We start from the raw sequence: 25997 nt of genomic DNA, 5'->3' as shown, positions 1-25997 counted from the left end.
GGAAGAAGCGCCGGGGGGGGGGCCTGGAAACGCCCGCGGGAGGGAGGGAGGGGCTCCGCGAAACCGCCGCCCGGGCCTCGGGGCGCGTGCAGAGGGCGGGGCGGGGGGGCGGAGGGGGGGCGGGCGGCGCTCTGCACATGCTCGGGGCGCGCTCCCGCCCCGCCTCCCCCCCCCGCTGACGTCGCCCCCCACCCCGCCTCCCGGCCCGGCCCTGGGATTGGCTGCCGGGGCGCCCACGTGACCGCGGCCCGGAGGCCAGCCATGGCTTCACTGGGGTCCGCTCCGCCCTGCAGCCCGGACTCGGGGCCGGAGCGCTAGAGGAGGAGGAGGAGGAGGAGGAGGAAGGCGAGCGGCGGCGGGATGGGGGAGAAGGCGGGCACCAGGTAGGAAGGGACCCAGGCGTCCGGGCGCCCCCCGAGGAGGAGGAGGAGCCCCTGGTCCCGGACTCCCCCCTCCCTCCCCTGACCAAAGCGCCCCCCCTCTGGGGGACCCAGGTGTCCTGGCCGCTGGCTGGAGCCCCTGCTCCCCCCGAGGACCCAGGCGTCCGGGTCCCCGATTGCGCAGGAGGGCGGGGGGGGGTCCTTTTTTGGGTGGCTGCAAAGAGGGGGCCCCTGACCCCGCGGTCCTCCTGGGGGGCTGCCGTGCCTGAGCCAGGCGGGGGGGGGTTGGCAGCCCCCCAGCCCCCAAAGGCTTTCCTGCCCTTTCCCCTGGGGGGGAACCCCCTCCCCCCCCCGACTCCTGCCAGCTGGCATGTCTCTTCCCAATGCTTCTTGAGGGGGTGTCCTTCCTCCCCCCCCCTCTTTGCCTTGGGTGGGGCAGAAAAGAGAAGTTCCTTCTCTCTCTCTCTCCTCTCCGTTATTTACTTTTATTAGTTGGCTATTAACCTCTTCCCGGAGCCAGGCGGGAGTTGGCACCGGAGCCCCAGATGTTGTGGGGGGAGAGGGAGGGCCGGCCACGTCCGCCTGTGTGTACACACACAACACACACACACACACACACGCTCTGGCCTCTGGACCCGGAGCTGAGAGGGGGCCGGACCCGGCCAGGGCGGTTATTCCCGTTGATTAGGTGCATCTCTACCCTGCGCTGGGAGCTGAAGGTGCTTCTTCAACGCTCACAACAGCCCTGCGAGGCCCAGAGGCAGACACTGGCTGCCCCCTTTGTGATGGCCAAGTGGGAGGACTCGAACCCTTCTCCCTCCAGGGCCCTCACCCCCATTCCACCCCCACGGCAGCCCTGCAAGGCGGGGGCAGCACCCCAGGCTCCTTGGGGGGGTGGGCGGTAATCGAACCCAAGTCTGAACTCTACCCACTAGGCCTGCTTTCCTCAACTCTCTTCTAGACACAAAGCCCCCCAGGGGATGATTATCCAGCGCTGCGCTGAGGGAGAGAGCGCTTTGCACTGGGGGGGGGGGAACGAAAAAGGCCCATTTATAAGGAAGCGGTTTCTGGCCTCCCCATCTCGGCACAAAAACAGGAAGTCATCAGCAGGGTGACATTTGGAAGAGGGTGTAAATAACTTTTTCTGCTCTGCCCCCGCCGTCCCTCTGGACAGCTCTTCTTCCGCTCTGCCAGGCCCCCCCCCCAGAGGTTTCTGCACCAACATGCAATAGGATGCAACGCCGCTCCCTGCGGTGATGGCCAGCCCCCCTTGAACTTCTGAGAAAGGAGGGTCTCTCTGCCTCCCCGCTTTTCCTGCCCTGATGAATCCTCCCTTGGGCTTCCATCGTGCAGGCAGGGAGGCGTGAGGGGGGGGGGCTTTATGCGGGGGAGCCCTGTAGCTGCAGAGCTGGAAGGCCCCCCGACGCCTTGCAGTGCAGGGATCTGTGGCAGGCAGCTGGCCCCCACCTCTGCTTACAACCCTCCAGTGAAGGAGAGCCCAGGCAGTAGAGCTCTTGTTCTCCGGGTTACGAGTTTGAGTCTCTCGTTGGGCAAGGGGTTGCACGGGGTGAGGCTGGATGACCCCACAGGGTCCCTTCCAAGTCTAGATTCCCAGGTAGAAACACGGGCCTTTTCTGAGGAGACGGTTCTGGGGAGGGGTCCTGAGAGCCTGTCCCCCACCCCTTTCCTCTCCCCCTTTGGGGCAAGAGCCCCCCCCAGGAGAACAGGATATTTGGAAGAAGTGCAGCGTGTTCTGAAATTCTCCTGCATCCCCATCCAGTTCCTTTTAAGGTCTCAGAGCGCTTGTGCCAAAAGTTTGGATGGGGGGGGGGGCAAGGAAAGAGATGGCTGGTTTATTATTATTACTTTTTCAGATGGGGCTCATGGGGGCTGCGATTTGTGAGCTCAGTGGCACCTGCTCCAGGTTCAAATCCTGCAGATGGCATTTCCAGGCTGGGGGAGACTCCTGGCCCGGGTCCGTCCAGAGAGCAGCAGCTGCCAGCCCGTGTGGGCACCACAGAGCTGGCAGGACCCCCAGCGACAGCCTCTGTCTCTGCTGGGCTGGCCCCCCCCGCCCCCCGCCATGCCCAGGCTGGAAAAGAGGTTCCCCAGCGTACTTTGCCCTCCCCACCCAACCCCTTGACAACAGGGTGACAGCTGCTCCCGTTGCTGCGGCAACCCTCAGGCACCTGGTCCTGATGCGGTTCCCACGGCAACACATTGTACTAAGCCCTGCTGGTGGTGGATTTCTGTTCCTGGGGGAGAGAGGGAGCCGGCCTGAGCATTGGAGCATTGGATAATTTAACGGTGGGGAGAGGATAAGGGGGTGGTGGGAGGGACGGTGTTTATTTGGGGGGGGGTGTCCCACTTGTGTGGGGGGGGAGATGCTGCACGGGCCCCACTTATTCTAACTGCCTTGTCCTCTTTCTCCCTCTCTGCTGTTGAAAACAGGGTTTTCAAGAAGTCCAGCCCCAACTGCAAAGTAAGTGACCCCCTTTCACCCGGCTTCTCCTTCAAACACCCCCTTCCCAGTCGGATGGGTGCTGTACAAATAATAATAATAATAATAACGTCAGCAGTAGTACTTCCTGCAAAATCCAGCCAAGCCCAAATCCTCTGCTCTGAGCTTGGTGCCTGGGCCAAAAAGGCACGTTTAACGGTTTATTCATGTGGCCTCCTCTCTCCCCCCCCCTCGCCATCTCTCTCTTTGTGGGTTTCCTGTCAGCCGCCCTCCCCCTCCCAGCTTCCTTCCTCCCCAACAGGCAAGCGCGTCTCTCAAACCAGGAACTGAGTCCTGCCTGCCTCTCTCTTTCTCCTTGCTCTGCGCTTCTCCCCCCCCCCCACCTCTCAGTCGCCCGATAAACACCCCCCCCCCCCGTTCTTTGCGGGTGGCGCTCCCCCTCTCCCCACCACATCCAGCAAAAAGGATCTCTTGCGTTAGGGTCTGGCTGGTGGATCAGGCCCACCCAGCCCAGCAGCCTCTTCTCGCAGTGGCCAACCAGATGCAAAACACACACACATCCAGGATTCGAACTCAGGAGCAGCTTCTCCCCTCAGGGAGTTTCCAGTTTGCTGCCTCCGGAGGCAGAGCTTTTGCCTATTCCATCGTGTTTAATGTCCATCCGCTACCCTCCTCCATGATTTTTAAAATTCATCCAGGCTGGTGGGTCATTGCTGCCTCCTGTGGCAGGGAGTTCCGCAGTTCAACTCTGAATGAAGAAGGACTTTTCTCTCTCCTGCGTCTTCCAAGATTCAGCTTCCTTGCAGGTCATAAGCGGGAACTTTTCTCTGCCCAGTTTCTTCATTCCTTTCTTTATAAATTGATTTTACAAACTTAGTTGCACAAGAACATCCCCCCACCTCAAAGATCTCTCTTTTTGCTGATGGGGTTTAGGATGGGGGGGAGAGGTGCAAATGGGGGGGCTGGCTTTACAGGAGGAGAGTTGGGCTCCCCGCACTTTGCAGGGAGGGTGCGGAGGTGATGAACTGGAAAATTCAATTTTTGAGCTGGTTGCGGGGGGGGGGGGGGTGTGTGGTCTTGAGGGGTTGAGAAAACCACTGTTGGGTGCAGGGGGAGGCTTTTGTTTGGGGTGGGGGCAGCGAGGAACCTGGTGTGTGGGGCTGCCAGCCCTGCTTTCTAAACACCTGGCTGGAATCCTCATCTTGGGCAAGGCAGCTGAGAGGCAAGGATGGAGGCAGGCAACCACATGTGTTCTCTCTCTCTCTCTCTCTCTCTCTCTCTCTCCCACTCCCCCCCCTTATTGCCCCCCTTCTCTCTCCTGGTTTATTAGGGGGTTGGGCTAGATGACCGCTGGGGGTCCCTTCCTTGGAGGTTCTTAAGCAGAGGCCCGGCTGCCCCTCTGCCAGGGATCCTCTGGCTGTTCTTGCAGCGTTTCAGGGGGTTGGGCTAGATGTCCCCTGGGGTCCCTCCCAAGCCTCCAACGCGCTTTGTGGACTCCCGGCGTCTCCGTGGTGATGCTGCCTCCCCCCCTCCCTCCCTCCCTGGGGGGCAACCCACAACGCAGACAGGGTAGGGCAGCCAGAAAGCGCTGCAGGCCAAACAGCGTTTGGGGCTGGGGGGGGGCTAAGTGGGACCAACGGAGGACGTGGGGAGGGCAGGATGGAGCCCCTGGAGCTGGACTGGATCCGGTGCGAGGTGCCACCTCGGGGGGTGCGGGTTTATCGGAAGCAGCTCAGCAGCCAGGTGGGGGTCTTTGGCGGATGGCGATGGGGGGGGCGTCCTTCCTTGCAGCTTCCTCCCCCCAAAAGGCACTTGCAGGTTATGGATTTTGGTCTGGGGGGAGGAGGGTGGGGCTGGAAGTGAGCTTAAGGGGGGCAGTTCCAGGTCTGGGGGGCAGTGAGGAGAAGACGGGGGGGCCTTGGCTGTGTGGGGGGGGGGCAGACACTTGATTTCACAAGATTTGGGGTATTTCCAGTGTTTTATTACCCTTGTCTGTGCCACCGATACAGAATCGGAGAGCCGTAGCTTTGGAAGGGCCCCCCAGGAGTGACGACGCAACGCCCTGGTGTGCAGGAGCCGCAACTAAGAATCCCTGACAGACGCCCCCCCCCCCGACGTCTGCCTACAAATCCCCAGGGAATCCAGAATTGTAGAGTCAGAGGGTCTCCCGAGGGCCATCTAGCCCACCCCCTGCCATGTTGGATTGGGGGGAGGGTTGTTTCCCTAGAGATGCCCCCCTGGAGGGGGTGTCCCCTCTCATCTCCACCTCACAAGGGTCTGCCTCTCCTCCCCCCAGCTCACCGTCTACCTGGGCAAGAGGGACTTTGTGGACCACCTGGACAGAGTGGACCCCGTAGGTGAGTGGGGGGCAGCTGGGGGTGCAAGGGGGGAGAAGAGGAAAGTGAGTTATGGGGTGGGCCCTTCCAATTTATCTGGGGTGCATCAAAGTCCCCCCCCCCGGCTCCATTCAGGGGAAATTGCCATTTTAAAAACTGCACCTTTAGACCACCTCATTTTCCTGCCAGGAGCTCAAGGTGGCTAAGACTGCAGGAAGGCAGCGCCTGGTCCCTGAGGTCACCCCCCCCCCGGGGGGGGGTTCACGGCTTCCAAGTCGGAGCATTTGAACCCGGGTCTTTTTTAAAGCAAAGGGCTTTAATAGCGCTGTGCTGCAGTTGTTTCTAATTACACGTAACCATATTTTAATAGGCATGGCTTTCAAATATTCTTGCAGTTCTGTTAGAGTTTGATTAGATTTTTCGACAGTGGTAGTCGATTATAGAGGTACACCTTAATAAATTCGGATGCCGCCCTTCAGCTGTAGATCTTAGCGCAGTTCACAGCACAAAATTACAAGACCAAAACCCCAAATGCGCATTGAAACGAATACAGAAACAAAACTATGCCCCCCCAGGGTCTTAATCAGCTTTTAGCTTTTTGTATCTTAACTTATTGGTTTCGTTTTGTTTATTCCATGAAATTTATACACTGCTTTATTTTTATTTATTTTTAAAACACCCCCCCAATATAAACAATAAACTTATCAATAAGGAAGAAGAATAACAGGAACGACTTAATACTCTGCGCATGGAGGTTTGCACTCCCCCCTCACCCCCCCCGTTTCTTTTCTGCCCCCCCCTTAGATGGTGTCGTTCTGGTGGACCCTGAATACCTCAAGGACCGGAAGGGTAAGCAGGGGGGCAAGGAGGGGGGCCGGTGCTTGAATTTGGGGGACACTGATTTCTACTTGTTTGCCTTTATTTATTTATTGTGCATTTTGTAGAGTCATAGAATTGGAAGGGCCCCCCAGGGGTCATCTACTCCAACCCCCTTCAGGGCAGGAATCTCACCTTTTCCTCCAAGGAGCTCAAGGTGACTTGCGTAGTTCTGTCTCTCCCCCCCCCCCATCCAGTCCTCACAACAACCTTGAAAGGGAGGCTAGGTCTCCACTGGCTCCCGGTGGAGGACAGGGTCAGGTGCAAGGGGCTGGTTTTGACCTTTAAAGCCCTATGCAGCTTAGGACCCTCGTACCTACGGGACCGCCTCTCTTGGTCTGCCCCACGGAGAGCCTCAACACTTTGGAGGTCCCAGGTCGCAAGGTGGTTAGATTGGTCTCAGCTAGGGCCAGGGCCTTTTCAGCACTGGCCCCGACTTGGTGGAACGCTCTGTCCCAAGAGACCAGGGCCCTGTGGGACTTGACATCTTTCCGCAGGGCCTGCAAGACAGAGCTGTTCCGCCTGGCCTTTGGCCAAGGCACAGTCTGACCCCCTCTCTCCTTCGATAATCCTCATAGAACTCTAGCCCAATGGTTAACATTCATTTGATTCTGAACTGATTTTAGAATGTATTGTAATTAATTGACTGTGTGGTTTTATGTACACTGTGCTGTTTTTACTTGTTTTTTAAAAATATTTTATTTTTTACCAACCACCAAAACGCAGTGAAACCCCCCAGGCAGCTGATACATTGGGTATACAATATTCAATAATATACATATTCAATAATATACATATTCAGTAATATTCAATAATAACATATTCAAATCAGCCATATGTACCTTAACACTCCTTCCTCCACAAGGTCTATTTAACTTTCAACATTTTAAATGGCCCAAATTGTTCAGACCTACCCAAAGAATTCAATATCTTCTCAAACCAATCCTCATTTTTACTTGTTAGCCGCTCTGAGCCCAGCTTTGGCCAGGGAGGGAGGGAGGGATACAAATAAAAAGCTATTATTATTTATGAAAGTCACAGCCAGCAAGCCGAGTGGGGATTTGAAGCCTGGTTCCTCCCAGGTCCTACACCAGCCCCGCGAGGGAGGCCAGGCTCCGAGGCAGCCCCTGCCGCCTCTCCCAGCTCACGCCCAGGGAGCCTCCTTCGTGACCAAGCAGGAGGATTTGAACCCACCTCTCTCCCAGCTCCCGGTCCCAACGCTCTAACTGCTGCACTCTGGGACCTGCTTGTGTGAGGAAAAAGAAACTCAAAGCGGTTTACAAAAATAAATGTGGAAAATAACTTGTTATTATTTATTTCAGGGTGCGGTAGATCACTCTGTCAGTTAACTTTTACGTATATACTTACCTAATAGAGATGTTATCCAAAAAGTTATTTCTAATACACTTTTTAACCTACTGTATTTTTACAAAAGAGTTCCAAATCTCATCTCTAAGCAATCTGCTCATTGACGGCAGGGACGGTCAGATCTTCAATCTATTGATTAATTGGAGCCATACATTAATGATAATGATCATAATTTTATTATTCATACCTTGCCCATCTGGCCGGCTTACATTTTCGCAATGCATCAAGATCCGTCTTTCGGCCCTAGTAAGGGCACAGAAAATCTAATCGCGTTGCCAAATCTCATATAGTAGGTATGTTGTTCAGGAGAATATTATTCTCTGAATAGAAATTATCGATGGGAAAAATTAACAGCAATAATTTAAAACGTTCGAAAGGTTGAAATGGCAAAAGTCTGGATGCAGGTTAAAACTTGCGTCGACTTTCTAAACAAAAAGTGTTCAGCTGAGGCCAATATCAATAGGCAGGCAGTTCCAGAGTTCTGCCACATTAATTTCTACAGAGAGAGAGTTGCGGGAGACCCATCTCTGTGCCATTTTAAGTCATTTGTGCAAGCAAAGCCCTTTGAATTCCCAAAATCCCAATTGTGCCGTCTGAAGATGGTATTCAAATGGGTGAAGATTTGTTCTGTCTAATTCCCACACTCCCCGCCAAGCTCAGGGAAGCCTTTTCAGAGAGAAAAAATTAAAACCCGCAGCCTGGAGAACAGAAGTATTGTTCTCCCGCTCTCAGAAAAGAGATTTTCCCTGCTCCTGACGCCAGTGAAGTTGGCAGCTGTTTAGGGCTTGATGGGAGCCCAGCAGGGCTAATCCAGGAAGGAAAAGCAGGTGTAAACTTTACATTTATGCCTGGAAACGAGTGTCTCTCTCTCTCTCTCTCTCTCTTTTTATAATAATAATATATAATAATAATTTATTATTTATACCCGCCCATCTGGCTGGGTTTCCCCAGCCACTCCAGGTGGCTCCCAACAGAATTAGTGATAGTAATAATAATAATAATAATAATAATAATAATAATAATGCAATAAAACATCAGACATTAAAAACTTCCCTAAACAGGGCTGCCTTCAGATGTCTTCTAAAAGTCAGACAGTTGTTTATTTCCTTGACATTTGAAGGGTGCCACTACCGAGAAGGCCTCCAGTCCTTAAGATGCTCCAAATTGCTCATTGTCTGATCATTTGAAGAGCGGGGGGGGGGGGGGAGCAGAGGAAACTTATCTGGGTAATTCTGTGAAAAAACGGTCAACCTACAAACCCATTTTTCCTGTTCACAAGTGGTCAACACGTTCTCTACACCGTCAGGAAGATAATTCAGTTCACAGTTTGATTATCAGTCATTCTGCGCAAGATTAGAGCAGCCGGGAGTGTGAAAGGAAGATGACTCAGAATTTCTCTAATTCTCTAATTTCCACTCAAGACTTCGCCAGAGAAAACAGACAGTAGGTTAATGACCCTGGACTGTACTGATAGTTTTGCTTCCTCCTCGGGGGAACTGATAAGAAGTGCCAATTCTGTAATCTTCCAAAATCTTAATAAACATTACTTAAAAAAAAAAGAAGAAGTGCCATGTTAGGGGCAGAGATCAGATGACTGGAGGGCAAGGAACATTGCGTTCCTTGAGCATGTTACATTGGTCACGCACACCTCCCCCTCCCCATAGCAAAGGAAAAGGTATGGTTTCCCCCTCTTCTTTGAGGTTCTTAGCATTAAGGTAACGGGGTGAGATGTTACCTGAAAGGTTTCGTACCTTCAGCATTTCTTGTGACCAACGTAACATCACAGCAGACAACTCAGAAGAGGGTGTGTCAATTGAAACCTCCTTTTAGGACCGTCATAATTCCTTCCCTGAGAATTTAATAAGCGTTAGACCTGCAATCTGGACCATGCTATCAGCGTCAGGCATCTGATACCTCTCAGGAAGTTTGGAACATATGGTGGCAAAAATCAATCAATCAATCAATCAATCTCTTAGAGAAAACCATTATCCAAGTCACAGGTCAATTCTTGAGGTTGCAGAACCTTTGTCACAGTCACACCTTGTCAAACACACCTTTTAATTGCAAGAAAAGCAATTAAACGACAGCTTCTTAGTAATCTTTGCAGAGAAGTCCGTCTGCACGCAAAGAGGTCCGCTGGAGTTCAAAAAAACACGAGCTTGGAAGAAACCAAAACATTACGTGTCGGGGAGCTTGCAGATGTTATGTTGGTCACGGCGGAATCGCTCCCCGATTTCCGTCACCGAGCAGAAGTGGCGAAGCCCTTGCTTTCTGCAGAACCGCAAAATCCTAAATGCCAGGGTTGCATCTTGGGGGGGGGGGGGAGAGAACAGTTTCCTGTTTCCCGTTCCCCTTTTCTGCGCTTGCCCTTCCCTTTGGCTCCTGCGCTGTGGGACTTGGGGGGCCTGACCCTGTCCCCCTTCTTCCCCCGCAGTCTTTGTGACGCTGACCTGCGCCTTCCGCTACGGCCGCGAGGACCTGGACGTCCTGGGCCTCTCCTTCCGCAAGGACCTCTTCCTGGCCTCCTGGCAGGCCTTCCCGCCCCCCGAGGAGACCGCCGAGCCCCTCACCCGCCTGCAGGAGCGGCTGCTGCGGAAACTGGGGGCCAACGCCCACCCCTTCAGCTTCATAGTAAGAGAGGGACCAAGCCCACTCAGCATTGCAGGGGGGTGGGCTAGATGCCCTTTGGGGGGTCCCCCCTTCCAACTCTCTGCAGTTCCGTGGCTCTATGGTTTCCTTTCCCTCCCCTGTCACAGAATCAAAGGGCTGTCAGGTTAGAGGGGAACCCAAAGGACATCTAGCCCAACCCCCGGCTTGGAAAGTTGGCGTGGAAGGCGCCTGCTGCATTTCCAGTGGCAGGGAGTTCCGCAGGGCTGTTACCTCGGTTTCTGGTCTCTGCGCATGGGGTGGAGAAAGTGGCAAGGGAGGAAAGCGGGGGAGGGGGGCAGGGACTCAGAGGAGAAGTCCTTGGGGTGGGGGCCATGTGGGTGACCCCAAAGCTGGAGTCGAGGGGGGGAACTTTGGCACTGCTCTTTTTCTTTCTGCGCCCCACAGATCCCACAGAACCTGCCCTGCTCTGTGACGCTGCAGCCGGGTCCAGAGGACACAGGAAAGGTAGGGGGGTTTCTGAAGGGGTGGGGGGCAGATTTTGGGGGTTCGGGGGAAAGAAAAGGATGGGACTGTGTGGCTTCTGCCCTGGAAGCAGCATATGGGGCGGAGGCTGCTTATGGGGCAGCTGGGGGGGGGCAGGACAGGACCGGCAGTGTTACTAAGGGACCCCCCCGTTTCCCCCCTCCTCCAGGCTTGCGGCGTCGATTTTGAGATCCGGGCTTTTTGTGCCAAAATTCAAGATGAGAAGATTCACAAAAGGTGAGCCAGCTTTGCAGGGCTGCTCTTCACGGGCAGACAAGTCCTTTGGCTGAGAAACTGCAAAAAAACCCCCACAGATTTATTGTTATTTTGGGTGTTACGTAGCTCAGTCTTCCCTGCCCAACCTCTGGGAGTTTCCTAGTATGGAAGACTTTCAAGGGGACCCCCAGGGGTCATCCAGCCTAACCCCCGCTATGCAGGAACTGCGGTTGATCAGGGGAGGCTGTGGGGCAGGAGGCCAAGGCTGTGTCATTTCCTGTGAAGCCCCTTGCCCCCTTTTCCGCCTGCTTTGCCCATGGCGGGCTCTGGGTTTGGATCCCTGGCAGCACGTCCAGTTCAGGCCAGAAAATACCTTTCTTTAGGGAGAAGCGTTTGGCCCGACCCTGTATTTAATTCTTTGCTATTTATTTCTTTGCTCGATATATATACTGCCCATTATCCTGGCCCCCTTTTCTCAGACTTGCCCACCTCACAGGGTTGTTGTGGGGTTGCAGTGGGGAAGAGAGCCACCTTGAGATTCCTAAAGGGGGGCTTCTGTTCATGCAACGGATTAATCGGGCTTTGAACTGCCCCCTCCTCACTTGCCTTGAGGAGAACCCAGGCGTCCTGGGCCGCAGCCCCCTCCTCTTTCAACCGTTCTCCCTTCCTGCCCCCCCCCCGACCCACAGGAATTCCGTCCGCCTGGTCATCCGGAAAGTGCAATATGCCCCGGAGAAGCCCGGCCCCCAGCCCATGGCCGAGACCACCCGCCACTTCCTGATGTCCGACCGCTCCTTGCACCTCGAGGCTTCGCTCGACAAGGAGGTATTTATTGGGGGGGGGCGTTGTGATGCACATAGGTGCATTTGAGGGGTGGGCGGGTGTGAAACGTGCTTCTGACTCAGACCCCCGCAGACCCCCGCAGACCCCCGTCACCAGTCAGGAATCCGGGAGTCGTAGCTCAACGCCCTGCAAGGTGTGAACCGTAGCTCAAGAATCCCTTGGCGCCCGGCCTTCTTAAAAGCAGCCCCCTGTCTAGTCCCAATCTCCCCCCTGCCCCGAGCAATATCTGCCCCCCCCCCCCCGTGCCCCACCTGCAAGTTGCTGCAATGAGGGGAAAGGCCCTTAAGGCAGATTAAAACACACAGCAGTATCGTCAGGCTGGTCAGAGCAAATCACTGCTTTTCAACATAGTTGATAATTTTGATTATTTAAATTTGCTGGAAGCCACCCAGAGCGGCATAGAAATAATATATTATTATTACTATTATTTTAGAGCAATTTTATTTATAAAAGAAAAAGAAAATATGTGAGAAAGAAGATGCAGAGAAAAATGAAATACGTGAGAAAGAAGATGCGGAAATGAAATCAGTACATTTCCATACATTGAAATAAATGATGTTGTATCCCTGATACGGTGGGGGGGGGGAGTATTTGATCCCCCTGCTAAATTTGACCGTTTGCCCTCCAACAAAGAAATGACCAGTTCATAGTTGTAATGGTAGGTTTATTGTAGCTGTGAGAGACAGAATGACAACAGGAAAACCCCCAGAAACCCAGAAGACAAAAGTCAGAGATTGATGAACACCCTCCCATTAAACCTACCATTAAAATTATGGGCTGGTCAATTCTTCGTCAGGGGGCAAACGAGCAAATTTAGCAGGGGATCAAATATTCCCCCCCCCTCACTGTACAAGTGTAGCTGTTCAAAACCTAGTAAGACATTCTTTGCAAACTCATTCCAAATATCACTATACGTATCCAAACAAAGTATCTGTTGTCCGACTGTCAAGTTCCATACAATAGCTGTCTAGCAGTTCAAGAGAATATTTTCCCCTGAGCATTTTAGCTTTTAGGGGGCTCTGAAAAAAGGCGTCAAGAGGCAGTGAGTTCCAAAGACGGATCTTTTGCGAATGTGGGACTCTTGGCAGCAATGGTTGCAGGTTCCCTGTCCTTCTGGGGTCACCAGCTTCACGGTGGATGCTCCCCACTATGATTTGGGGGGACGGTGCCCCTGGGGGGGGGTTGCAAGAGAGAGGCACCAGGTCCCAGAGGGTCTTCCCTTTGGGGGCCCGCCCTTGGCCCTGTAGCCTGACCCCCCCTTCTCTCTCTCCCCCTCCAGCTTTATTATCACGGGGAGCCCATCAGCGTCAACGTTCACGTCACAAACAACTCCAGCAAAAGTGTCAAGAAAGTCAAGGTGTCCGGTAGGAAAGGGGGGTCTGTGGAGCCGGGGGGAGCGCTTTGGGGGGTTCTGCTGGTTTGGAAAAAAGGGGGTGTATGGGGGACCAGCAGCCAGCTGAGGGCCACCCCCTGACCCCCCCATTTGGCACTCCCTGGAGCTGGCTTCCTCCGGACGTCCCCTGACGCTTTTCCTTCCTCCCGACCCTGCAGTGCGGCAATATGCGGACATCTGCCTCTTCAGCACAGCCCAGTACAAGTGCCCCGTGGCCCAAATCGAACAGGAGTAAGTCTCCAGCCTCGGAACCGGGATTGGGGCGGGGGGACGCGGGGTGGGTGATTTCGGAAAACTCAGCCTTGCATTCGTCGTCTCCCCAAGCGTCGAAATGTTCGGGGACGCCCTTCTCTCCTTAAAGACTCCAGTGGAGGAGACTCCTGCAGATCGGATCCCACAACTGGGTTGGATCCCCAAGGGTCATCCAGCCCAACCCTCTGCAATGCCGGAGCCTTCTCGGTGGTGGTGCCCACCCTGTGGAACGCCCTCCCACCAGATGTGAAGGAAATAAGCAGCTATCTTATCTTTAAGAGACATCTGAAGGCGGCCCTGTTTAGGGAAGTTTTTAATATTTAATGCTGTCTTGTTTTTAACACTCGATTGGGAGCCGCCCAGAGTGGCTGGGGGGCTCAGCCAGATGGGCAGGGTATAAATAATAAATAATAATGATTATTTTGGCCCTGGCCTGACGCTGTCCCCTGCAGCCCTGCTTGCAATGGGCGCTCAGTGGTTAGAGCAGCTGCTTTGCAGGCTGTTCCCAGGTTCGAGCCCCAAGAGGGTCCTGCTGGACAGCACAGAGAATCCTGCATGACGTGGGCTGGCGAACAGCCTGACTCAGTAGAAAGCAGCTTGCGCCGTTCCTGCCAGGCGGGCCGCGCTGGGCCGGCAGGGACCTTGACGCCTCTCTCTCTGGCTTCCTCCGCCAGCGACCAAGTGGCGCCCAGCTCCACCTTCTGCAAGGTCTATACCCTGACGCCGCTGCTGAGCAACAACCGGGAGAAGCGGGGCCTGGCGCTGGACGGGAAGCTCAAGCACGAAGACACCAACCTGGCCTCCTCCACCATGTGAGTCCAGCAATTCAACGCCGGGACCCCCAGGGGTCATCCAGTCCAACCCCCCGCTGTGCAGGAATCACGGCTAAAGGATCTTAGGACTGCAGAGGGACCAAACGGGTTGCAGCCCCCCGGGGGGGGGGAGAGGGCAGGAGGGTCCTGGGGGGCGTGTTAAGAGGCAAGGGGGCGGGGAATATCGGAAATTGCAGAGCTGCTCACCCTGGGTTGCTTGCGCTCACTACTGCAAGGGGCTCTCCGTGGGGCTGCCCAGGGGGCAGGATGCTGCAGCACGGTTGCTGACAGGAGGGGAGACCCAGTCGGCACACAACACCTGTGCTTCTCGGAGATTTGCGCTGGCTGCCCATTTGCTCCCGGGCCGAGTTCCAGGAGTTACTCTTAGTATATAAAGCCCTTAAAAGGGGGTTGGACTAGATGACCGCTGGCGTCCCTGCCAGTTTGACGAGGCTGTGATTCTAACAGCTTGGGACCAGCTTCTCTGCGAGATTGCTTGACCGCCCTTAAGTCCTTTCAGGGGAAAAGGTGGGGCATAAATAAATAATATTAATAATTTTTGTTAATAATAAATAGTGGCAGCACCAGCTGATATCCTCTCGCACAGTTGCCTTCACTGTCTTCTTTTTGGCGCCTGTTGAGACGCGTTTGCACAAGTTTCAATCTATTCCGCTGTGGTTTTAAATTGTGCTTGTGGTGTGGTTTTGTAATTTTAGTGACATATTGTTTGATCCTTTTTGTAAACCTCTCTGTGGCATTTCCTCTTACAAGCAAGCGGTATATAAGTTTTATGAAGTAAAATACAGAGTTAAGTTTCAGTTGGATTTTGAACATTTGGCCATTACCTGCTCCGAATCTCCTTTAGGGGCTCATGCAAAAAACTGCTGTTCTGAACAATGCTTTTGGGAGGGGAGGGGCCACTGGGGGTGAGTTCATGGCACTGAGGGGGCCGAAGGGACCCCCAACAGTTTGGAGAACACTGGTTTGTTACGTGGCACAGGAGGAATGCATGGATGGTGAGAAGGGGTAAGAAATGTGAGTGTGGGGAAAAGGGGAGGCCTTTCCAGGCCAGAGCGACCCCCCTGTTTCTTTTCCCTTGGCATTGCAGTGTGAAGGAGGGTGCCAACAAGGAGGTCCTGGGCATCCTGGTCTCCTACCGGGTCAAGGTCAAGCTGGTGGTGTCCCGGGGAGGGTAAGTATGAAGATCGGGTTGGTTGCTCTTCTGCTCTCATTGTCCCACGCCCCACCCCCCAAACCCCAACTCTGTTCCAAAGATATGTTTGGGAGAGAGATTCCTGCTCTCTAGTAGCAGAGTTAAGCACAAGGGCGATCACTCCAAGCACATTTTAAATTTGGTTACATTTTGCATTGGCTCTTGCCCACTTTCAAACAAATACCAAGGCTAGAATAAATCACAGGCACTTGGCATTGCAGATAAGTGGATATTTTGGGGTTCTTTCAGAAGTTACAGTCGACAAGTCGCAACAGTAAAAAATAAATGGTGTGTGTGTGTTTCCAATCAACCTAAAAAGAAGAGAACGAAAAGGATTGTGCAATATTTGGGGTTCGCAAAGATGCAGGCTGCAAAATCTCCCCAAGGAGTTATAGCAGACCAAGGATTTGGAGGAGGATGCCAGTGGAAGATAAGTCGGGAAGTCTGTGTAAGATCAAGAGTTGTATAGATGCAATGAGCAAAATGCAAAATGATTAAATAACTAAATATGAATACATATACATATATATATATAGCACCTGTTCAGCCCCTGCGAGGGCAGGACGCTGGACCAGCCTCATCCATTTCGTATGTCCGTATGGAGCTTCCAGGTCCAGAGGCAGTCTACCTCCATTCCCGGGTTCTATGGGGCATTTGGCCCTTTGAGGCCAGGCTGCCGGGCCAGCTGGGCCCCCTTGGGCCTGATCCAGCCGCAGGCTCTTCTCCTGATCTTCTCTTGCCCCCCAGGGATGTTTCCGTGGAGCTGCCGTTCGTCCTCATGCACCCCAAGCCGCCCGACCAGCCCTCGCCCACCTTGCAGCCTCAGCCAGGTAAGTCTCTGAGTCGGGGTGCAGGCCCTCTCCTCCCACCCCAGAGGCAGCTGCGCTTGATGGAAGGGGGGGGGGCGGGAGAAGTTTCACAGGGTGGGAAGAGGAGCCTCACGCCTCCCGTTTCCCTTCCAGCCGCCCCCGAGACGGACGCCCCCGTCGACACCAACCTCATCGAGTTCGAAACCAAGTAAGACAAGTCTGGCCCTTTCCCTGGGGGCTCAGAGGCCAGCACCCACAAGGCCCCGCTCTCGGGGAGGGGGGGGCGGAGCCAGGCTGGGCCCAGAGTGTCTCTCTCTCTCTGCCTAGTTATTTCCCATATATTGACCCAGTTATTACTTATTTTCATACTGCTCTTCATCTGTAGAACTCAGGGCAGTTCCCAGCATAAGAACACAAGATGGAAACCCAAAACGCGCAATAAAAACAAAGCAAATAATATAATTTATTATTGCATTTCTACCCCGCCTTTCCTCCCAAGTTGTTCAAGGAGATGTGACTTGTTCTCTCCCTCCCCTTTTTATCCCCCCCCCAACGACTACCCTGCGAGGGAGGTTTGGGGGCCCCAGTCACCCAGTGGGCTCCCCGGTCCTAGTCTAGAACTTAAAACACCCTAACATTTCTATTTTCTATTCTGCAAGTTGGAATGGTTGTTTTTGGGGGTTTTTTTAATATAGGGCAGGGATAATATGGGGGGAGCCCACAAACCCCCTTTGAGGACTTCTACGGGGTGTCTGCATTGCCCATCTAACACTTTAGGGGTGGGGGGTTTAAAAGTGGAGAATCTGGGTCAGCATTTGAGGAACGGAAAGGAGAACCCACAAGGAGGAGGGGACAGCTGCAAGGGCCCCCTCCAATTCAGCCCCCTGTGTCCAGGCCCCCAGGAAAGGAACTGGACCTTTGGGTCTTGCGCAGAGAGCTGCCAGTGGCAGTGTGGTGCAGTGGTCAGAGCCCCTGGGTTCAAATCTCTGCTTGGCTGGGGGTCTGGTTTCTCCCTTTCAGCCCCAGCCCACCTGCCAGGGTTGTTGCTGCAGAAAAGCGGAGCGAGGAAATTATGGGATGTAGGAATGCAGGGAAACAAGCAGATCTTTTACGGGTGCAAAGGGGAAAGAAAAGCCACCGTTTTTGTGCATATCCAAAGCAGCCTGACTCTGCCCCCCCCCCCGTTTTCTCCTTTCCTTTTTCTCCCCCCCCAACAGCTACGGGCAGGACGACGACATTGTGTTTGAAGACTTTGCCCGCCTGCGCCTGAAGGGGCTGAAGGACGACAAGGAAGACGACGACCATTTTTGCTAGGAAGGGAGGAACACCCCCCCCCTCGCCACCACAGGTCCAGCCAAGTTGGGGGGGGCGGAGAGAGGGGAAAGAGCCGAGAAATGGCCCCCACCCCATACGAATGTCGCCTCATCCTCTACTCCCCCCTCCTTCCTTATAGGAGCCATCACCACCCCCGCCTTGTGTCTTCATGCTGTATTGGGGGGGGGGGCTTTTAATGTGACTAAAAATGGAGGGGGGAGGGCCGCCACCTCCTCTGCCCCCCCCAGCTTTTAATCTTTATCTGCTGCTGCGTATCTTCTCCACAGATGGATTTTAACGCCACCGTCTTCGTCCGCCCCCCCCTCCCAAATTTTTGTCTAACGCACTGGAACATTTATTGGGCATTATCGTCTGACTGTCGTATTCCCCCCCCCCCCCCAAAGCACCACGTTGTGTGTGTCTAATCTCTCTGGGCGACCCCCCCCTCTCCCCACCTGCTCTTTATATAAATGTCTTATTTTTAAATGCTGTTTTAACTGGTTAGGGAAAACAATTGGTCAGTTGAACTCTCTCCTCTTTCCCTTTTAAAAAAATCAGTGGGGGCTGGGAGGCCTCTTCTGTCTGTCTCCCCCCCCTTCTCTTTTTCAACAAAGCCCCCCCCCCCCCGAGATGTGCCTCTGCTGTCCGTGGGGGTGTGAGCTGAGTCCGTCTGCCTGGGATTGGGGACCCCTCCGCCTGCCCCCAAATGCCGAAGGGGGCAGGTGTGTGCCAACGTCTCTGTGCTTTGTGCCCAGTCCTGCCCCCCCTCACTTTGCAGGCCTGCCCCCCCTGTACAAACAGGTGCAGGGCAGGCAATGCGTGTAAAAAGAAATTTTAAAAAGGCCATTATTGTTTCCTACATTGTCTGAGCAGAGAGCAACAAATGAAAATTAAAAAACGGTTAACAGATGTCTGGAAGTTTTTATTAAGTGGTTTGAGCATTAAAAACAGGGAGGGGGTGTGGGAGAAGTGGAACGGGGGCTCCTGTGAAAATAGCAGCCCCCCTGCCAGAGATTCTCAGATCTGCAGCAAGGACTCCCCACTTTTGCTGCACCGCTGGGGGGCCAGACGCTCCCTGACCCCCAGGTTTTGCAAGAAGTAAGACCCTCACCCACAGAAGAAGAGCCATGTGGGGCTTGCGGTAGCCGCCCAACCCTGGGGGGGGGGGAGCCTTGGGGCCACGCTGCCCCTGACCCCCAACAACTTGTAGACCCCAGGGTTGTGGGGTGTGGCTTAGCCCCCTTTTCCTGAGCAATTCACACAACCAGCACACTCTCAGTGACATGAGGTCCAGATAAAGAACCAGGGTGCCATTGCAAGCCTGCTGTGACCACTGAGCAAGCCCACCGCTGGCCGTGCAGATGTTCTTGGAAAGGGCCAGGCTGCATTCACGGGGCGGGGGCAGCCTCGGGAATCGGACCTGTGGCGAGAAAGAGAGGGGCCACGTTAAGGACCTGGAGGAAGTTCACTGCCCCCCAGACTCCCCGGGAAGGAGGGACAAGGCTACCTGCAGCTGCGCGCTGACCCAGAGGGGATGAGGCCCGAGGGGGGCTGGGCTCTGCTGGTCCTGCTTCTGAAACCTAGAAGGAGGGGAAGGAGCGCTAGGAACCGCGGGACTGAGGAGTGGGGAGGGACCCCCGAGGTCCTCTAGTCTAACCTCCCGCAATGCAGGGATCACAGCCTGAAAGGCGGCCACCCAAACTGCTTGAAAGTAAGTATCTTCCTGATATGAGTTGGAATCTCCTTGTAACTTGAAGCCATTGCCTCAAGTCCTCTGGAGGTCCAGCTCCGAGGGCCTTCTGGCGGTTCCCTCCCTGCGAGAAGCCAAGTTACAGGGAACCAGGCAGAGGGCCTTCTCAGTGGTGGCTCCCGCCCTGTGGAACGCCCTCCCATCAGATGTCAAAGAGAAGAACAACTACCAGACTTTTAGAAGACATTTGAAGGGAAGCTTTTAATGTTTGATGCATTACTGTATTTTAATATTTTGTTGGAAGCTGCCCAGAGTGGCTGGGGAAGCCCAGCCAGATGGGCGGGGTATAAATAATAATAATAATAATAATAATAATTATTATGGAGCAGGAGAAAACCAGCTTGCTCCCTCTTCCATGGGGCAGCCCTCCAGATATTTGAAGAGGGCTCTCCTTTCTCCTCTCAGTCTTCTCTTTCCCAGGCTAAACTCCCCCAGCTCCTTCAACCATTCCTCATCAGGCCTGGTTTCCATCTTGGCTGCCCTGCTCTGCAACATCCTTCTTAAATTGTGATGCCCAGACACAGGGCTCCAGGGAGGGCCTGACCAAGGCAGAATAAAGCAGTATTATTCCTTCCCTTGATCTGGACACTCCTGTTGGTGCAGCTGGGATAGTATTCACCGTTTTTGCTGCTGCGTCACACCATTGGCTCATGATCTACCAAGTCCCCTTGGTTGTTTCCAAGATCGCAACAAACTGTTATCAAATGGCACGAGAATGCAGTTTGATGCTTTCCTAGAAACCTTCCGCCCTGGAAGAATCTCTCGCCTGAGAGGTGGGGTGCACATTACTTGACTAAATATGCCCCCCGCCACACCCACCTTTGGGCTGCTCCCACCTTCTGCGCTGGTTTCCTCGCAAGACGTGCTGAAGGTGCTGTCGCTGGGGGACGATTCTGCAGCTGCCGGCCTGGGAATCCTGCGTCAAGAGAGAGGGGCAGACCGTGTTGGGGGCAGGCAGTGGGGTGCCCCACTTTCCTAAGAAAAAGTGGGGGTCTTTCAGAGCAAAGGCAGCTGCTGCTCAGAAGGCAGGGCCAGCCTCTGCAAAGTGGCTCTTCTTAGAAAACGACACCCTGCTTTCCCCCAGAGGGAAATTAAAAACATTTAAAACCGTGAAAAACAAAACGTTCCATCTAGGACTCTCCTCCCTTGGAGGTTTTTAAGCGGAGTCAATTGAGTGATTTCAATACCGCTTAATATTTTAAAAACATCTCTAAGCAGTCTACAAAAACCAGGAAACTTAAAAGTGTTGCAAAAAACACTAATAAGTTTAATTTTTTTTACAATACTTCAAAGGTTTGGCGGCCGTCTGCCATGAATGTTTCAGCTGCAATTCCTGCACTGAAGGGGCTGCAGCAGAAGACCCTCGCCGTCCTTCCAGCCTTTCAATTCTGTGATTTATTAATTGCATTTTTATCCTGCTGCTCTCTTTTATTTTTTAAGACATAAGGACCAGACCCGGGGTCAACACACACAGTGGTCAGCCAAGATGCAGGATCCCAGTGTGACTGACACAGAATAATTCTATTATTATTACTACTACTACTACTACTAATTTTAAGGGCCTGGTCCATAGAGAAGGGCCGGGAAGCTTCAGGGGCCGCCATTGGTTTCCCCACTGAAAATCACAGGTGCTCAGGGCCCAGAGATGGTTGGGGGAAAGCCGGGTGCCCCCCAGGACCCCCCAGGTGCCATGATGAAGGGCGAGGTGCAGAATGCCCCCCTCCCTTCTCAAAGCACCCCAACCCCAAACCTTCCTGGGGCTGGGAATGGCCCCTCCCTCTAAGGCAGGCCTTGAAGCAGCTGCCCCCTTCACCACAAAGAAAGGGGAGAGCAAGGCACCCCAACACCTTGTGCCAGGACTGATAACCCCCATGGAAGGCCCCAAGGGGAGCCCCTCCTCCTGTTCTCCCAGGGGCCCAATGCCCCCAAGAAGTGAGGAATGGAGGTAGACTGCCTCTGGAGCTGGAGGTTCCCCAGGGACATCAGGGCAACGGGGGGGGGCACCTAGTTCCGCCTCCTGGCCTTGCAGTGGCCAACCAGGCGCCTATCATGGGAACCTGCAAGCAGGATCCGCGCCAAGAGCAACTCTCCCCTCCTGTGGCTTCGGCAACTGGGATTCAGAAGCAGAGCCGCCTGCAATTGTGGAGACGGAGCAGACCCACCGATGGCCCATGAATCTGCCTCGTCTCCCCCTTTCACGGCTGCCTCCTGTGGGAGGGAGTTCCGCAGTTCAACTCCGCGCTGTGTGTCAGAGTGGCCCAGGGAGCTTCAAGGCCGAGCGGGGATGGCAGCCCCCCTAGAGAGGGACACCCCCTTGCCCTCCCTCAGGAAAAGGAGACGGACTCACATGCCGGCTGCTTCCCTGGCCGCCTGCAGCTTCTCTTGGAGGCGCCGGACTCTCCGCTGATACCTGGGGGGGGGGGGAGAGAGAGAGAGAAGGGGTCGGGGCTGCAGTGGATTTCAGGGAAGAAAAGCCTCGTGCAAACAGAGTGCAATGTCAACGGGAGTGGGTGGGACACATCCGGAAATTGGGCTCTCTGAATGGCGCCTGGCCTATTTCCAATTTGGGCCTAAAAATGTATTCATTTTTGTGGGGGGGGGGAGATGTTTCCAAAAAAAGCCTCCCCCCAGTACACATTTTTAGGCACCAGCCAGAAGCTTTCCTCTTCCCCCCGGCCCTTGGCTAACTAGCACCCTGTGTCTATTGCCTTGCAGTTTCGTTTTGTGTTATTATCTTGTGTTTTAGTCTGTGATCTGCCCAAACACCTGAATTCAAAGGGCAGGATATGAATTCTCACCCAAATGTCTTGGCACTCAAACGTTTTGGCTCCTGAAAGCCGCAAACCCAGAAGTGAGTGTTCTGGTTTGCAAATGTTCAAAGGAACCCGGACATCCGACGGGGCTCCAAACGCATTGGAAGGAGTCTGTATGGGAGTATATTGTATTTTAAAATGGGGTACAGTGGTGCCCCACAAGACGAATGCCTCGCAAGACGGAAAACCCGCTAGACAAAAGGGTTTTCCGTTTTTCAATGCGCTTCGCAAGACGAATTTCCCTATGGGCTTGCTTTGCAAGACGAAAACGTCTTGCGATTTTTTTCGCTCCCCCCCCCCTTTTCTAAGCTGCTAAGCCTTTAATAGCCGCTAAACTGCTAATAGCGCTAATCTGCTAACGGGCTTGCTTCGCAAGACGAAAAAACCGCTAGACGAAGAGTCTCGCGGAACGGATTATTTTCGTCTTGCGAGGCACCACTGTACCAGAGTTTTTGGGGGGCTAGCCAGGTTGGGATAGCAGGCTTGTTGGGTTTGGAATGTCTTATGTAGATTTTTCAATTTCGTTGTTCTGTATGGGACAATGACAATAAAGATCATCGTATCATATTGAGCTTGCTGCAGCCAATCGGAAGCCGGGCCTTGGTTCCCAAATGTTTTGGAAGTCGAATGGACTTCCGTTTGGCTTCCGTGGTGCGACTGCAGCTCCCCAACCCCCCGCCTGAGCATCTTTCCAGACAGAGCCCCTCTGCTCACCGGTCATGCTGCTCGTTGGCCTGGTTCAGCCGGCCGGCCTCCAGCGCCTTCTCGCGCACCCAGCGCGCCTCCAGCTCCTCCCTTTTCCGCTGCGCCTCCTGCATGAGTCCCTGCGCCTCGGCCAGCTCCCGGCGCAGCCCCTCGGCCTCCTGGGAAAGCGCCCAGGCCTGGCACTGCGCCTCCTCGTGCCGGCGGGTCAGGGCAGCCAGATCCTGGGCCAGGCACCTCGTCCTGCGGAGGGGCAGAAAGCACCGGATTCCAGAGCCGGCAGGGACACCCCAGGGTCATCCAGACCAACCCCCGGCAATGCAAGATTTCATTTTCTAACGTTTTGTGGGCCTCCTGGTGAATTTTGCAGCAAAGACAGGGGGAACGGAGGAAGGAAAGCTGCCGGGGCGCAACGCCGGCGAACCAGCTGCACCCAACTTCTTTAAAAGGCCGAGCCCCCCCTCCCCCACCTGGGGGGCCAGAGAGACCAAGACTCCTACTTTGCCCGCTGTTCCTTGTTCTCTGCCTCCGCCTCCCTCAGGATGTCCGTCAAGAGAGCGACACGCTGGCACAACTGCAAAGCAAGCGCAGCACTTATTTATTTCTCTCCTGAATTGCACCCCGATCAGAGATGCCAGCCTTGAGATTCCAGCCCTGCAGGGGGTTGGACTAGATGACCCCTGGGGAGCCCCTCCCACTCAAACAATTCCATAATCCGACGGAGCCACAGGAGCTGGCCCCAATCCAGGCCCTCGCGGAGCCTCCACTCACCTCCTCTCTCTCTTTCCGGAGTTCGATCAGCTCCATCTCCTGCTGCACCCGGATGGAGGCCACTTCCTGGGGGGGGCTGGAAAAAGCCAGAAGAGGGGGACTAGGCAGAATTAGATAAACTAACAGGAAGGATTCGAAACCTGCGGGATCAGAGATTCTCAGAGGACTGGAGTAAATTATATGAACTATTTGAAACGTAATTGTGATAAACAGATTGCGCTAGTAGTTTTGTAAAGTGGATTATTTGAAATATTACAAGAAAGACTATGAAAAGAGTTATTAGTTAAGGATAACTAAATGCAATATAGGAATTAAGAAATGCAGAATAAGTGATAAAGAATGGAAAATCATCAGAGGTGTTAACGGAAGTCTAAAGAATTGTGTAAGATGAAAAGATATGTTGGATGGATATGTTAAGAATGGATATGTTAAGAAATCAATAAAAATGTATAAAAAAGGAAAAAGCCAGAAGAGGACTGCCCCCCCCCCCGTTCAGCAAATGCCCATCCTCCCCCCCCTCCACACCAGCACCCCACCCTCTGCACTCACCGGCAGGACCCCACTGGCCCTGGCCACTGCCCCTCCTCCTCCGCCGCTGCCAGCAGGGTCTGCAGAGCTTCCAGGCGGCCGTACAGCTTTTCATCTGGAAGAGCAAGAAGGAGCGTCTCAGGAGGGGGCTGGGAAGGAAGGGGGTCTCTGGGGAAAGGGGCTTTTAGAAAGGGCAGCCCCACCCTAGGCCTCCACTGCCTCGCTTGCCTCTCAAAAGGCTGGGGAGAGAAAGCAACTTCTTCATCCAGCATGCCGTTAACCTGCGGAACTCCCTCCCACAGGAGGTAGCAAATGGCCACCAACTTGAACAGCTTTAAAAGAGAATTGGGCAGTTTCACAGCGGAGGACAGGCCTATCAGTGAGGATGAAGGCCCTTTGCTGGAAATGGTGGGGAGAGCTACACTTGTCTTCGTATCCTGCCAGGTGGCTTCCCATCAGAGGCGTCTGGCTGGCTGCTGTGAGATCAGGACGCTGGGCTGGGGGCCCCGCTTTGGTTCTGATGTTCAAGGCAATGGTTGCCAGCAGAAGGGGCCCTAGGGGTCATCCAGCCCAACCCACTGCGGTGGAGGAATCACAGCAAAGGAAACATGCAAGCCAGTGGGTGCTGTGGTTCGGCCTCCACCCACTTGGTGGCTGCTGGGAGTTGTAGTCCCACAACCTCTGGAAGGCGCCAGGGAGGCGAGGGCTGCTGTAGCAGTGGCAGGATTCTGCACCAGGCAGAGAGCCAAGAAGATCCTATTCTGACTCTATGGCAGGGAAGCGGCCCTCCAGCCCTTTCTCCCTGGCCCTTGAAACTCCTGCCAGGCTTTATAGCCTCCCGGAGTTTCTCTCTAACCAGAAAACATCTTCAGACTCCGAAAGGTGTGGACCCAGGGGGTGGCAGCCGCGAAAAAGGCCAACCCCCACACCAGGGATCCTTGGCATAATTATGGACGTTATGCAAATCAATGTGTCTGTATTTGGAATAACTCTGTGCAGTTCTGGTTATCTCACCTGAAAAAGGATATTGCCAAGTTGGAAAAGGGCCACCAAAGTTACTCTTATTATTTACTAGCGTTCTATGCTGCCCTTCATGTGAGGGTCACGGGGGGGGGGGGGACGGACTTATTTGTCAAGAGAAAAGGTGAGGCAGAGGCAGCATGATGGTGGAAGCTGATAAAACTATTACTGTCATGGAGAAAGTGGAGAGAGGAAAGCTTTTCTCCCCCTTTGGTCCTGGCAGAACTCGGGGGCAGCCAAGGAGGCTGAAGGGCGGGAGATGCGCTCTCCTGCAGCGTCTAAAAGGGTGCGGCCACAAGAGGCGGCGAGGGCTGAGATGGATTATCCAGAATGCGGCAGCCAGACTGGGGACTGGGAGCAGCCGCCGGGACCACATAACACCGGTCCTGAGAGATCTGCAGTGGCTCCCAGGACGTTTCCGAGCACAATTCAAAGGCGGCAGAGGGCCTTCTCGGTGGTGGCGCCCGCCCTGTGGAACTCCCTCCCACCAGATGGGAAGGAAATAAGTAGCTATCCTATCTTTAAAAACACCTGGAGGCAGTTTTTAACATTTAACGCTGTCTTGCTTTTAACACTCGGTTGGGAGCTGCCCAGAGTGGCTGGGGATGGGCGGGGTATAAATAATACTAATAATACTGTAATAATAAGAAATGGAGGAGAGGGCTGGGCGGAGCTCCCAGCTGGCCTGGTGGCCCCCGGAAGGCTGCCCGGAGGGGAAGGTGGCCCCCGCCCGCTGCCCAGGGCCACCCCAGCCGAGCCCCCCCTCCCCGCAGGGAAGAAGCCAGCCCGGTGGCGGGGAGTTCCCCGGGCCCCCTCACGTCGCTCCAGGAGCAGCCGCAGGCCCCGCGCGCGCCGCTCCCGCCGCTGCAGCTCCGCGCGCACGTGCCGCCGCCAGCCCGCGCCCGGCATGGCCCCGCCCCCTCGCCGCGTCACGAAGAGGACGACGGGAGACGGAAGAAAGGGCTGCGCGGCCCCGCCCGCCCCAGAGAGCGCCGCGCACGCCGGGAG

General features: G+C 54.5%; 3 protein-coding genes across 8 annotated transcripts in view; 2 read left to right on the top strand and 1 right to left on the bottom strand.

The window, feature by feature from the left end:
* Positions 1-25997, top strand: part of LOC310692010 (uncharacterized protein) — a 155165-nt gene that overhangs the window by 115236 nt on the left and 13932 nt on the right. The gene's annotated exons all lie outside the window — the stretch shown is intronic.
* On the top strand, positions 229-18314 carry ARRB2 (arrestin beta 2). Of its 2 annotated transcripts, none has more exons than XM_083471022.1 (15): positions 229-383; positions 2832-2862; positions 5138-5198; positions 5982-6026; positions 9856-10052; positions 10476-10535; positions 10723-10790; positions 11459-11594; positions 12892-12976; positions 13164-13236; positions 13932-14069; positions 15178-15261; positions 16030-16112; positions 16245-16299; positions 17309-18314. In XM_083471022.1, exons 1-15 carry the CDS (start codon positions 361-363, stop codon positions 17403-17405), a joined length of 1236 nt encoding a protein of 411 aa, XP_083327148.1. In that variant the 5' UTR covers positions 229-360; the 3' UTR covers positions 17406-18314. The 2 variants fall into 2 exon arrangements, with proteins under 2 accessions (XP_083327148.1, XP_083327149.1); XM_083471023.1 differs by lacking the exon at positions 229-383 and adding an exon at positions 2603-2687.
* Positions 18307-25939, bottom strand: LOC310691294 (uncharacterized protein). 5 transcript variants are annotated; one of them, XM_083471019.1, is made up of 9 exons: positions 25808-25939; positions 23991-24084; positions 23442-23581; positions 23171-23244; positions 22683-22913; positions 21503-21565; positions 19975-20130; positions 18913-18985; positions 18307-18825 (listed from the first exon to the last, which is right to left on the bottom strand). In XM_083471019.1, the coding sequence occupies exons 2-9, from the start codon at positions 24082-24084 to the stop codon at positions 18331-18333; spliced, it is 1326 nt and encodes a 441-aa protein (XP_083327145.1). In that variant the 5' UTR covers positions 25808-25939; the 3' UTR covers positions 18307-18330. The 5 variants fall into 5 exon arrangements, with proteins under 5 accessions (XP_083327145.1, XP_083327144.1, XP_083327146.1 ...); XM_083471018.1 differs by having other exon boundaries at positions 23442-23517; positions 25808-25933; XM_083471020.1 differs by lacking the exon at positions 25808-25939 and adding an exon at positions 24984-25288.

This window comes from Podarcis liolepis (assembly GCF_965112155.1).
Source record: "Podarcis liolepis genome assembly, chromosome: 13".
NCBI lineage: Eukaryota > Metazoa > Chordata > Lepidosauria > Squamata > Lacertidae > Podarcis > Podarcis liolepis.
This window is presented reverse-complemented; position numbering and strand designations above follow the sequence as displayed.

Coding starts and splice junctions, on each gene's coding strand:
- ARRB2 (XM_083471022.1), top strand. CDS start 361: ATGGGGGAGAAGGCGGGCACCAG. Junction 10,536..10,722: donor GTCCAGAGGACACAGGAAAG/GTAGGGGGGTTT, acceptor CCCCTCCTCCAG/GCTTGCGGCGTCGATTTTGA. Junction 10,791..11,458: donor GATGAGAAGATTCACAAAAG/GTGAGCCAGCTT, acceptor CCCGACCCACAG/GAATTCCGTCCGCCTGGTCA.
- LOC310691294 (XM_083471017.1), bottom strand. CDS start 24,241: ATGCTGGATGAAGAAGTTGCTTTCTCTCCCCAGCCTTTTGAGAGGCAA. Junction 23,518..23,990: donor GGGCCAGTGGGGTCCTGCCG/GTGAGTGCAGAG, acceptor GGCTTTTTCCAG/CCCCCCCCAGGAAGTGGCCT. Junction 20,131..21,502: donor GCCAGGGAAGCAGCCGGCAT/GTGAGTCCGTCT, acceptor ACTTTTTCTTAG/GAAAGTGGGGCACCCCACTG.